Consider the following 14,289-nt stretch of genomic DNA (forward strand, 5'->3'; position numbering starts at 1 on the left):
CCAACGGTCATATTCTCTCAACAGAAATATCCTTTGCACCTTGGACTATAAAAGGCTGAAGAAAAGAAGAAAGCTTAAGTGAGAGAAATCAAGAGCTGCAATACAAGAAAAGATTCAAGTCTCTACTTTCTTCATCTGTTCTTATTTAGTTTACACTCAGCTTATTTAGAAGCAAACCTTTGTAAACACCAACCTCAAACAGTTGTTTGATTTTCCTTAAGGGACCGGGTAGGTCAGTATCCTTAAGAAGACTAAGAGAGTGAATCTTAGTGGTGATTCCTTTAGGAGATCAAGGTTGATCGGATCCTAGAGAAGACTAAGAGAGTGAATCTTAGTGTGAGCTAAGTCAGTGTATTGTTAGTCACTTGTATGTTTCAAGTGCAGTTGTAACAATTATCTGATTAGTGGATTGCCTTCATTCTAAGAAGGAAGAAATCACCTTAACGGGTGGACTGGATTAGCTTGAGGGATTTATCAAGTGAACCAGGATAAAATACTTGTGTGCTTCTCTCTTCTCTTTATCTTTATCCGCTGCACCATCTATCTTAGAGAAACCGAAAAGATTTACTTTAAATCTTAAGGGGAAAGTTTTTATATTGAAAACGCTATTCAACCCCCCCCCCCTTCTAGTCGTTTTTCACACCTTCAATTGGTATCAGAGCGCAAGTTCTGATTACCACACTTAACAGTGTTCAGTAGATCCGGGCCAGTGTGAAAAACTCATGGATTCCACCACTACTACAAGCAAATATCAATACAGTGCAAGACCACCTATCTTTGATGGTCAGAGATTTGATTTCTGGAAAGACAGAATCAAAAGCTTCTTTCTTGGCTTTGATCCTGATCTTTGGGATTTTGTTGTTGATGGCTACACCCCTCCTGTTGATGTACATGGTGTAAAGATCCCAAGGAAGAAGGTGAGTGAAGATCAAAAGAAGGAGTTCAGAGATCATCACAGATCAAGAGCTATTCTGCAAAGTGCCATTTCATATGAAGAATATGAGAAAATTACTGATCGTGATTCCGCTAAGTGTATCCTTGATTCCTTAAAGATGACACATGAAGGAAACAAGAAGGTGAAAGAATCAAAGGCGCTGTCCTTGATCCAGAAATATGAATCCTTCATCATGGAACCTAACGAATCCATTGAGGATATGTTTTCCAGATTTCAGTCGCTCGTAGCTGGAATACGACCTCTCAACAAGAGCTACACAACTAAAGATCATGTCATAAGGGTCATCAGATGTCTTCCTGAAAGCTGGATGCCCTTGGTGACTTCAATAGAGCTCACAAGAGATGTTGAGCATATGAGTTTAGAAGAACTCATCAGCATACTGAAATGTCATGAGCTGAAGCGCTCTGAGAAGGCTAGATCTGAGAAGTCAAAAGCTCTCCAAGCTGGAGCAGAAGAATCTGAAGAAGCATCAGAAGATTCTGATGAAGATGAGCTGACTCTGATCTCCAAGAGACTCAACCGCATCTGGAAGCACAGGCAGAGCAAGTTCAAAGGCTCTGGAAAGGCAAAAGGAAAGTATGAGTCCTCAGGCCAGAAGAAGTCTTCAATCAAGGAAGTCACATGTTTTGAGTGCAAAGAATCTGGACACTACAAAAGTGATTGTCCAAAGTTGAAGAAAGACAAGAAGCCAAAGAAGCACTTCAAGACGAAGAAGAGTCTGATGGTGACATTTGATGAATCAGAGTCAGAGGATGTTGACTCTGATGGTAAAGTCCAAGGACTCATGGCTATTGTCAAAGACAAAGGAGCAGAGTCAAAGGATGCTGTTGACTCTGACTCAGCATCAGAAGGAGATCCTAACTCATACGATGAAAATGAGGTATTCGCTTCTTTCTCAACCTCTGAACTGAAACATGCTTTGTCTGATATCATGGATAAGTATAACTCTTTATTGTCTAAGCATAAAAAGTTGAAAAAGGACTTATCTGCTGCTACTAAGACTCCTTCTGAACATGAGAAAATTATTTCTGATTTGAAAAATGATAATCATGCTTTGGTAAATTCTAACTCTGTGCTTAAGAACCAGATTGCTGAGTTAGAAGAAATAGTTGCTTGTGATGCCTCTAATTGTAGAAATGAATCTAAGTATGAAAAGTCTTTTCAAAGATTCCTGGCTAAAAGCATAGACAGAAGCTTAATGGCTTCAATGATCTATGGCGTAAGCAGAAATGGAATATATAACATTGTCTATTCTAAACCTTCTGAAGTTGCTGCATCATCTCTTAAGAAAGGAACTTTCTCTATGTCAAAATATCATGCTCAAATTCCTTTATATTATCCTGTTGAAAGACCCAAAGTTGTCAGAACTTCTGGGCTAACTAACAAGAAAGGACCCAGAAAGTGGGTACCTAGGGATAAGATTATATATGTTGCAGATATCTTCAATAGGTCCATCGAAACTCCAACCATGAAACCTGGACAGTGGATGCAAGCAACACATGACGGGAGAAAGACATATGTCCCAAGATCCAAAACTTGAATCTGAAGGTGAAGTTAATCTTGGAGGCATCAGTAGAGTAAGATTTGGTCAAGTCATGCTAGCTGAAAAAGCTTGCAGAGATGAGCATGACCGTTTCAGAAAGAAACAAAGACTCAGAACTTGTCAAACCAGAAGCAACAACATCAGAAGATGCTACTACAACTTCTGACTTGCGTCATCAGAAGAAGAGTAGGTTCATAGCTTCTCATTCTGAAGCATCTGAAGATGGAATTTTTTTTAGAATGGAGATGTCACCAGAACCTCTGGACTTTGACACTTCTGCTCTCATAAGAAGATATACTAATCAGCAGCCAAGTATCCCTTGGTATTCCTTCTGAGGGGGAGTATTTCGTCTTATGCTCTTACTATTTTTTTCACCTTCATTCTTTTTGCTTATGACAAAAAGGGGGAGAACTTATAGTATCTTGACAACTCCTATATTATTTAGCTCAGAATCTAGATATTACTAACGTTGATATTAAGTATTAGATTCAGGGGGAGCTTAGCTCAGAATCAAGCACGAGTCTTGGATTCAGAAGGAGCATGATAAACTATACACATCAGGATAAGTTTTAACTCTGATACCTTATACTCTGAGTGTATTCAGTTTATTTGTTTAGAGTTGTTCATCAAAATACATGGTTTTGTCATCATCAAAAAGGGGGAGATTGTAAGATCAAGATTTGGTCATGTGGTACAACTCTATGTTTTGATGATAACAAGTATTTATTTGTGGATGAACAACTATGATACTCTAATGTTTGTCTTAAGTGTTTTGGCAAACAGGTTCTGATTCTGACACCAGAAGATATATTCGTCAGAAGATCTGAGGATCAGAGGATCTGAAGATCAGAAGATCAGAGGATCTGAGGATCAGAAGATCTGAGGATCAGAGGATCTGAAGATCAGAAGATCAGAGGATCTGAGGATCAGAAGATCTGAGGATCAGAGGATCTGAAGATCAGAAGATCAGAGGATCTGAGGATCAGAAGATCTGAGGATCAGAGGATCTGATGATCAGAGGATCAGAAGATCAGAAGATCTGAAGATCAGAAGATCTGAGGATCAGAAGCTCTGAAGGACCAGAGGCTCTGAAGGTCCAGAAGCTCTGAAGGTTCAGAAGCAGAAGTAACGAAGGTCAGAGGATCCAAGCTTCCCTCTGACTCTGATCACCAAGCTTCACAAGTTCCAACACGAAGCATTCCTCTGATCAGAAGTCATTGGTTAAAGGCAAATGTCTCTATCAAGAAGTACAAGAGCAGTGTACTATTCTGAAAAGCCTACCTACCAAGGTTCAGCCACAGCAGGTTCTGGAAGTTCCAGAAATGCCCTCCAATGGTCATATTCTCTCAACAGAAATATCCTTTGCACCTTGGACTATAAAAGGCTGAAGAAAAGAAGAAAGCTTAAGTGAGAGAAATCAAGAGCTGCAATACAAGAAAAGATTCAAGTCTCTACTTTCTTCATCTGTTCTTATTTAGTTTACACTCAGCTTATTTAGAAGCAAACCTTTGTAAACACCAACCTCAAACAGTTGTTTGATTTTCCTTAAGGGACCGGGTAGGTCAGTATCCTTAAGAAGACTAAGAGAGTGAATCTTAGTGGTGATTCCTTTAGGAGATCAAGGTTGATCGGATCCTAGAGAAGACTAAGAGAGTGAATCTTAGTGTGAGCTAAGTCAGTGTATTGTTAGTCACTTGTATGTTTCAAGTGCAGTTGTAACAATTATCTGATTAGTGGATTGCCTTCATTCTAAGAAGGAAGAAATCACCTTAACGGGTGGACTGGATTAGCTTGAGGGATTTATCAAGTGAACCAGGATAAAATACTTGTGTGCTTCTCTCTTCTCTTTATCTTTATCCGCTGCACCATCTATCTTAGAGAAACCGAAAAGATTTACTTTAAATCTTAAGGGGAAAGTTTTTATATTGAAAACGCTATTCAACCCCCCCCCCCCTTCTAGTCGTTTTTCACACCTTCAAGTTTCTTAGCAAATCAAAGAGCCCATGGAAATTTTCTTTAAAGTTGACCATCCCATCTCGATTCGAATCTCTTTCGCTCTAAGACATGAAAGGGTACATCAAACAAAAGTAAGCTAATGCAGTGAGACAAATAAGCAAATTGCAAATAGATTGAAGACTCCCATTAACTTCAGAAAAAAAAAAAATTAACTTGATATTGTCCACATTTCTAATATGTGGCACAATAGTCAATAATTTTTTTTTTTCCAATATTGCAACTTCTTCCATAGGAGGCAGATGAGAAGCAAAATTTAAACTCTTAAACAACCTAATAGAAAATCCATCCCTTACACTACAAAAAAATACATTTTTAGTGGCATTGATATTGTTAAGTTGTGGCATTTATTAAATGCCCCAAGTGTTATTAGTGACATTCACCTTTAAGTGCCTCTATTACAGGTGCCACAACTGTTTTGTGGCATTTTTTGCTTAAATGCCGGTTTTGTATGCCACAACTGGTATTGGCATCTTTTAAATGCCACGAAATACACCAACCATTGAATTAGGCTCAAACAGTACTGGCATCCTTTAAGTGCCACAAAATGCATAATTCAGGTTTTGACCCATCCAAGTGAATTTTTTATTTTTTATTTTTTTATTTGTGAATCAATTTAAATGAATTATTAAAATCTCTAATATGTTGGTGATTAGGGATTAAACTAACACCAAATTAAGCAAAGAGAGAATAGGATAAAAAAGAACATAATGAATTTTAAAAAGCATGAGCATGAGCATGAGCATGATAATGCTACAAGTAATTGCAAGACCACTCTACAAAGGTGGTTCAGTCACTCAAAAAAAAATTACAATTCACTTACATATCTCAAATATGCAACATCTTTACTAAATTCAGAGTATGCCTCAAGATGTCACAAGGTTCAATCTAACTCACAAATGGGCATGAACATGAAAGGAAATATATGGTTCCAACATTTGAATTTGAGTACATAAGGATTTAAAGACTCGATTATTTTTAGACATTTCTTCATTATATCTATATTGTCATCAATTGACCCTGCAATGAAAAGGGTAGACATTTGTCAAATTTCTAATCAATAGCTGAAACTAAAATCAGGAAAACTGATAAAATATGATTTAGATGCAGCTTTGGATGTCACAGCATCGTTTAAGATATGACTAGAAACATTTCTAGATAATGGGATCCAATTCTGATTAGTCAAGCAGGGGGATAGACATAGATATGTAGCTTAATCACTATGGCTGTAATCTTGTGCATAAAATATTAAGGCAAATCAAGGATGACTTTACCATATTATTTATTACCCAATCAAGTAATCACTTCAATGGAGAAACAGAAATGAAAACATTCAGCATTCAAAACTAAATTTCCAAAGTAGAGTAGCAAACATGACTAACCTCACTAACATTAGTGAAAACCCTTTGCATGATCAGCAGTTTGAACTGGTTCATCATTAGCATTGGCATTGTCCTTAAAAATTAAAACCACACCAAATCAACATTTGTACTCATTAAAAACTGCAACATATTACCTTAGTTAAATCAATAAGCAACATTACCATTTGAGTAAAAGTCGCGAACAAAGCACCCAAGTTTGCTGAGATATTTAATTCTTTCATTTGCATAAATGCAAACATTATAGTTTGCAATGTTGAAATATTCTCTTCAGAAGTTGCTAACTTGCTCTTCACAAAATTAAGTTCTTCTTTCAATTGAGATACTTCAGCTGAGCTATTATAGGCTATACCACTAGTCGATCCAAATGCAACACTATGAAGAGCACCTAAGCCTAATCCACGCACACATCCAGCTCTATCTGGACCCAAAATTTTGGAAAGAGCATCATTTTTTGAAACTTCTACAAAATTGTTGGTTTGACTTAGTTCTTGCTCAACCTGCTCCTACATGTCATTTGGGTAAAATGATAGCATGTCATTAACTTTAACTTATTCTAAATCAGCAGCGCAAAGATTCTATTTCTTGAAAAAAAGCACAGCAAGATTCTGGTTTTAAATTCCAATTTCAGTAGCAGGGGAATAAACATTTAATTTTGTAACTTACCCCTACAAACCTTGCCTCTTCATTGACATAAGACCCATCTTTTCTCTTGTGAGTTGCAATATATAATTCTCTTCGACTTATAGCATGTCCAACCTCTATTTCCTATACATATGTGTGTGACTCATATAAGTCCAAATATCAAATAAAAATAATTAGATCAATCTATTAAGACCTAACAAGGCATAACATGAGTTATATACCATTTCATGTTGTCTCCTTGATAAAAGTTTAGATCCGCCGGTATGTGGAATTGTTTGCTTTTTACGCGCCTCCACATTCTTTTGACATAACTCCTATTATATGAACAACACGTTAACTAAAATATAATCTTAAAAAGATAATTATAGATAACAAACAACTAGGAAATTATACCTTATATTTTGGCTTCAAGTGATAATCAACAAATGATGACCATTGATCTTTAGGAACTCCTTTAGGGACATTACCAATAAGTTGTTCTCTAGAATAACAAGGGTTATCTTTAGAATTCCATAATTTCAACTTGCCATTCCTATACTTTTTCCCCATGGTAAGAAAGCAATAACGCTTAGCAATTAACTCCGGTGCCTGAAAATGAAAAAGATTCTTCAACAAAAAAGATAATTGTTAGTGTTAAGGTTAAAAGACAATTCAATACTCAATAATTTGTTTTTAGAAATACCAAATATATATATATATATATATATATATATATATATATATATATATAATGCAACATCCCAGCAGTACATAGACAGGAAACAGAAACAGAACAGAAACCAGAAAAATAGAACATAAAAGTACACATTTGACAATATAATTTGCGTACCTTCAAAATTTTAAAGCACTCCTTTTTGTAATCATCAAGTACTGCTTTCCAACTTTCAAAATTGATAGGAACATGATCAGGGTCTCTAGCAATGCATCCACAAGCTTTAGAAAGAAGTACTGCTGCTTGCCCATATGCTCGCATTTGCCTATCAAACGGAACCACTATAAGCTGACCTTTAGGCATATCAAACACATCTTTCATTGTCAACTCAATCTTCTTTCGACTTCCATCTTGAACTATTAAAAAGGAGGTTCATGTTAGCTTCAATCAATATATAGAAAAATAAAAAAAATAGAAAAATAGTATACTACCTATAGCTTCTACAGTCCATTTTCTAGTGGACTTTCGTACTGCATAAGAGGTTTGTGTACTGCTAGACGGTGGAGCTGCTACTTGTGGTGGTGGCTCCTTGTAAGGCATGAAATGTCCCTCAAATGAAGCTTGAGGCATCAAGTTTGAGGTGTCACGAGACACTCTAGTAGGTGAATGAGTAGGAACACCATATTTTGAGCGTTTGGCTTTATGGTGAATGACTGTATCATTGTAAAAACAGTAACATTAGTAAGGCTGCGTGTATAAAATAATAAGCATAACTTAAATAAACTTAAAAACAAATGACATACAACCCAAGGGTGGAGGCTCCCTTTGAGACATAGCATGTCCCTCAAATGAAGCTTGAGGCATCAAGTTTAAGGTGTCATGAGACACTCTAGTAGGTGAATGAGTAGAAACACCACAATTTGAGCGTTTGGCTTTATAGTACATGGCTGTGTAATTGTAAAAAACAGTAAAATTAGAAAGGCAACATGAATAAAATAATAATCATAACTCAAATAAACTTAAAAACAAATGACATACTACTGTCCAATGGTGGAGGCTCCTTATGAGGCATAGAACGTCCCTCAAATGAAGCTTGAGACATCAAATATGAGGTGTCATGAGACACTCTAGTAGGTGAATGAATACAAACACCATAATTTGAGCGTTTGGCTTTATGGTGCATGGCTGTAGCATTGTAAAAAACAGTAAAATTAGTAACGCTAAATATAAAATAATAATCATAACTTAAATAAACTTAAATACAAATGACATACTACTATCCAATGGTGGATGCTCCTTATGAGGCATAGAACATCCCTCATATAATGACAATGATTATCATCAAAATCTCCATGATCTTCATTTGGTATTGTATCTCCAAATTCTGATGGTTCAACAGAAGTAGTGGGTTCCGCAACATAATCTCTATTTATCCCATACAAATCATTAATCATGTCTAGTACTGGATTTTCATTTTGCAGTGGCTCCGATATTACTTCAGTGTCCCTTGATGTCATACTTTCATATGTTTCACCATGCCATATCCAAACCTTATAATTTTTTGGAAACTGCTTGCAAATCAAATGGTCACGCACTACATCTCTACTTTCCCATTTATTACAGCAACATATAGGACATGGACATCTTATTACACCATCAATTGACCGCTTCTCAAACGCAAAGTTTAGAAACTTATCTAACCCCTCAAGATATTCAACTGTGTTTCGCGGCATATCAATCCATGATTTATCCATTTTGGTGATCGTGTAACTAAGTTGAAACTGAAAGCAAGTAGGGGAGAGAGGGTACCTTGTGAACCCGAGAGAGATCCTTACGAAAGAGAAAGAAAGAAAGCAGTTCGTTCCAGACCAGAATCTGCATAGGAAATGAGAGCAATGAAGAGAGAGAATTAATACATTAATTTTTGCCCATTTTACATGACTTTCACTCTGTTGAATGTGGACTCAGTGTGTTTGGTTTATGGTTGAGTCCTATACTTTAGAGAATACAGCAGAGACCACTTAAAATTTGAGTGGATATTAATCTTAACTTTAGTTTTTCTTCTAATTTAAAGCATTAGATCACTGCCATTAACTAAATATTTAGGACAAAAATTTAGTATGGTCTTTATAGTACTGACTCAATTCTAGAAAGAAAAAACAAATAGGGGAAGTTGTAACATAAAATTACTCAAACTTGTAAATGTTTTCACCAGGGAAACTAATGGCCTAATCCTACTTGGGCCAATCTGATGGTTAGAGTAGGATTAGGATTAAGAGTACATGTTTCAGCAGGCCAATCCTCAGTAGCATAATTCAGCAATGTAATGAAAAGTATATACAAGATAGTACCAAAATCACCTTAAAACAGAACATGATCTCATGATACAAGAATTAGACTCATGAAACAGATCTCTGACACTCTCAACATTAAAAAACAGGGATACATATGAAGCAATAATTTCATCAAACACCTGGCATGCATGCGCTGGCGCAAACGCAAACGCACATAGACTCACTTGTTTTACACGATTTCCTCAACAATCAAGTAGCGATGCATAGAAATGAAAGCAAACACATCGAGTGAGAGATTAAAGCATGAAATTAAGGTCAAGAAGGTTTGGTTTGGTTTGATTTTACCTACTTCAGTGAGCAACAAACGATGTCATGTTCGGTTCTCACACACAATCAACTCAATTCCATTCCCTTCTTCCTCCTTGTCGTTCTTCGATTCTGCATTTTCGCACAATGGAAAACTCAAAATTCAAAATCGGAATACTCGGAATTCAGAATCGGAAAATTATAGAGGAGAAGACACACACACATTGGAATCTAAGCAAACAGAAAAACCCTAGAGATATAGATGAGTGAGAAAGATAACCAGTAAGAGAGTGAGGCGAGGGTTGTGGTGTTCCGGAAGCTCTGTCACGGTGGTGAAGACAACCGATGCGCGGCGGTGATGCGCGGCGATGATGTGCGACGCTGAAATTCCGATCGGTGCAGAGTTGTAGAGTTTGTGCGAGTGAGAGATGAATGCGTGTGTTCGATGATTGTTCAGTGGGTGATTTTCAACTTAGCTATAGATATATTGTTCACTTTTGTTGAATGAGTGATTTTCGAGCAAGATATTTTTTAAGAAAGAGTAACCTCTTTTTTGAAATTAAAAAAAGAAACCATTTTTTTAAAATGAAAAAAAAAGAAACCTTGAATGTTAAATTATCTATCTATATATATATATATTCTAACGGTCTTTCAAAAATATATATATTCTAACAGTGAGGTTTGTTATATATATTCTAACAATATCAATTTTATAAATAATAGATTGATATCATCACGTTCAAAAAAAAGATTGATATCATCACTTTAAAAAATTGCTTCCAAATAGCTACTAATTAGCTGCGAATCTGATCCTAAATTAGTGGCATTCTAAATAAATGCCACAAGTAATTTGCTGCCAAATAGCTACTAATTAGCTAGGGTTGCGTTCTCAAATTTGTGGCATTCTACTTAAATGCCAGATTAATATCACTTTGGGGCATTCTTTTATAAATGCCACAAATATAGTGCCACTAAAAACAGGTTTTTTTTGTAGTGTTACGAGAAATCATCTGGGATAGCCCCAAAAATGATTAAAAGATTCAACTATAATCTTAATAGGGTGCAAGGATTCAGGTGACCACAATAAATCCAGTTTTCAGCACACAAAGTTTCAATATTATTGAGATTAAAGATAGTCTCGAGCATTAATCAGGACATAAAAGGCTACAGATAGTTTAGGAACAAAAAGATGGCAACAAAAGATCAGTCAATAGTATTTTCAGGTAATAAAAGTACAATATTCCAAAAAATAGTAGTAGGGCAGAGATAGTAGGTGATTGTAGTAGGGCAGGGATAGTAATGGTAGTCTAAATGGACATGGAATGACAATAAGAAAGCCAACAAGACAAATCTCATTCTGTATTTAGGAAAGGAGTTAAGAGGATAATGCAGTGAAAGATCACACTGAGATAGCCAGCATAAACACAACAGATAATAATCCACACCTTCAACTTTTGGGATATCCATAGCCCGATATCTTGAAGAAGTTTGTTTCCGGAAGCATCTTGTTTGTCCATGGATTGGATGCTTTGAGAAACAAGATCCTGTCCTGCCCCTTCAGCAATCACAATAACCATTTGGCCATTTTCTTTTCTTTTCTCTGCAAAATCAAAAAGTCCACCTGGACCTTCAAGGAAAAAAGGTAATTCTGGAATCAAACAGCAGTCCACGTCCCTACTAACAAGAGTAGCATACATTACAATAAACCCTGTATCATGCATCCAAAATAAAGCATATTAGAAGGAATTTTAGGCTTGATAACTGCATCAAGAAAATAATTGATTAACACAAAATTTGGTGGTTTGTATTATCATTAAGTGCATGTTAGGGAACCCTTCTACAATTGATTCTGAAGCCAGAATCAATAAGCTTCTCAGTTTCAGAATCGATTTTGATCAAAGGGAAACTGATCCATACATGCTATAATAATTTATGACCGTTAATTGTTATTGCTATGAAGTTAGCTCTCCCTCCCAAATGGCCTTTACTTTTAGAGACGGTTATATGGAAGAATAATCCACATTCTCCTGAAACCAGAAAACTTTTGTAGATAGTCCTCATGTTATTCCCATATTTTCCAACAAGCGTGCTCTATAGATATCAAAAGGGATTCTTGCTGCCCCTAGCTGATACCATGAGATTAATTGCCATCTTAGTGCGCGTTTGGATATCCTTCCACAATTGATTCTAAAGCCGAAATTAATTCTATGGAGAAGCTCCTGTCCTATGAGTATCTTCTGATTCTGAGTTTCAGAAGCTAATCCAAACATGCTATTGAAAATGATTAAGCTGGAGAAGAGTGGAGGCATTACCAGCCCATCAGCTTGACGACACCAATGCCATTTTCAACACTTTCAGCTTCAACATGAGCTGCATTTATAGCACGTTGAGCCTCCTCAACAGCTGTGTCAAAGCCGAAGGACTTATCAATAACCTATTAAGCCGAACAATGCTGCATATTCCAGGAGCATACATCCATATATATCACCGTGTCTGCCAGCATCTCCTGCTTAATTAAAGTTTCCTATTTAGGCTAGAAAACATGCAAAAGCAATCTCTCTTTTTCTTGTTCATTCTCTCATGGGCATGCTTTTCTACTGAAAACTGTGAAGTCTATGCTTGTTTATCAGTCCCATACGTAGCCTATGCTTTTATCCTTAATCTGTGTGTTTCAAGCATTCTTTTAGTTTTTCCTACCAGGAATAATATGTTCCCACAGACCAAAATATTTCTTTCAAGCTTGTTCATCCAAATAAAGCTGAGCATGTGGTATTGCAATAACCAGTTTTGCCATCAAGATTGCAGTTCATTAGAATGGGTTAAGTTAGTTACTAATTTGCAACTTACTTAATTAGACAGTTAGAGACTAACCTCTTACGGTTATAACTACTTTACTTTCTGATATATACATGTTGGAATACTGATACAGAGTTCAATGAGAGAATGAAAACTTTTCCTCATTCCTATAACTGTTCAACGTTCACATTCACATTACTGCATGCCTATATATATTAAGAGCCATGGTTTCTATAATTTACTCTCTCGCACACACTTAACTTGTTTTCTTTCATTTCAATATTGATCATACAATTCTCCATTTGCTATACCATCTCTTTCATTCGGTTCTTTCTTCCCCTGTACGATCATCATCAATGGGGGACAAAAACAAGAACAACAAAGCTCTATGGGAAAAGGTGAACAGCATCACAAACTGGGAAACTCGTCAGAAGTTCTCTTCCAAACCCTTCAAGCCTTGCTTTCTAGACATGGTAGTAGTATCAGAGAATTCAGAGCATGCACAACAGTTTTACAGTGAAGAAGAATTGACTCAGATCAAGGAATTGAAATCAAAGCTTGGATTGGGAGAAGGAACTTCAAACACTACAGAGGAAAATCAGAATCAAAGGGTGATCAGAGAAAGTGATGAAGACATGGTTGATGAAGAAGAAGAGGAAGCATCACCCAAATCAAGAATGAAGATTTCTGTGCAAGAATTGCCTGTAGAATTCAGGAACCGGATTGCAGAGCTGAATGGTCATGATATTCGATTTCTGATGAGCAAGATATTGAAGTCCAACAACAATTGTCTGTCACTGCCAGAAAAGAGCATCCAGTGTGAGTTCCTCACTGAAGAAGAGAAAGAATGCAGTGGTGAAGGAGCTGGTATGAAAGTGAGTTTGTTGGACCCGTGTCTCAGAGAATACTCTATATTCTTGAAGAAGTGGGAGATAAACAATGACTTCTTCTACAATTTGATGGAAAATTGGCACAAAGTTGTATCTCACAATAAGTTTGCAGAAGATCATCAACTCCATATTTGGTCTTTTAGGGTCAAGACCAAACTCTACTTTGTTCTCAACAGAGTCTGAGTCTGAGTCAGATTAGGATAAAGAATTTCAAATCATTCTTATTAATTTCAATTCTTTAGCATTTTTTCCTTCTAATATATGTTCCTGCAATTTTTATAAATTTGAGGTTAAACCAGATTCAGGAAGAAGATTGATTCTTATTAATCCAATTCTTTAGTATTTTTTCCTTCTATTATATGTTGTATCTGAGAATCAACTGGAAATGGTTATTAATGTTGGATTTCAGTCTCATAAATCACCAAGAAGCAATTGATTATCACAATCAATGCTAGGTTAGGAACAATCAATTGTAAGAGAAGACAGAGAATCAAGAAATCACACTCTGAATCATCAGCTATTCAATGTGCAGAAAACGAGAGAGGAAGAATGATCAGAGGGAAAACTTTTATTGAATTGCACTAAATCACATAGTGTTGACTCTGAGTATTTATTACTCGGTCTGAGGACCTAAGTCCACTAACATCAGATCCTAGGGACCAAACTATAAAAGAAACATATATTTCTGAATTACAATTAACTCCAATACTCCCTCCTAATTCATAATACTATCAAGTGACATAATGTTGAGCTTCTTGCACAGCAAAGAAAACCTCTCGGCCTTCAGAGGCTTAGTGAATAAATCTGCAAGCTGAT

At 36.3% G+C, this 14,289-nt stretch overlaps 2 protein-coding genes across 2 annotated transcripts; one reads left to right on the forward strand and one right to left on the reverse strand.

The window, feature by feature from the left end:
• Window positions 1-11,139: 11,139 nt before the first annotated feature.
• On the reverse strand, window positions 11,140-12,809 carry LOC130712449 (ATP-dependent 6-phosphofructokinase 3-like). The gene is made up of 3 exons (XM_057562282.1): window positions 12,783-12,809; window positions 12,100-12,221; window positions 11,140-11,461 (listed from the first exon to the last, which is right to left on the reverse strand). Exons 1-3 carry the CDS (start codon window positions 12,807-12,809, stop codon window positions 11,140-11,142), a joined length of 471 nt encoding a protein of 156 aa, XP_057418265.1.
• Window positions 12,810-12,939: 130 nt separating this feature from the next.
• On the forward strand, window positions 12,940-13,656 carry LOC130712450 (B3 domain-containing protein At2g24670-like). The gene has a single exon (XM_057562283.1). It carries the CDS (start codon window positions 12,940-12,942, stop codon window positions 13,654-13,656), a length of 717 nt encoding a protein of 238 aa, XP_057418266.1.
• Window positions 13,657-14,289: the final 633 nt, after the last annotated feature.

The sequence above is a fragment of the Lotus japonicus genome, chromosome 4 (genome assembly GCF_012489685.1).
Source record: "Lotus japonicus ecotype B-129 chromosome 4, LjGifu_v1.2".
Classification (NCBI taxonomy): Eukaryota; Viridiplantae; Streptophyta; class Magnoliopsida; order Fabales; family Fabaceae; genus Lotus; species Lotus japonicus.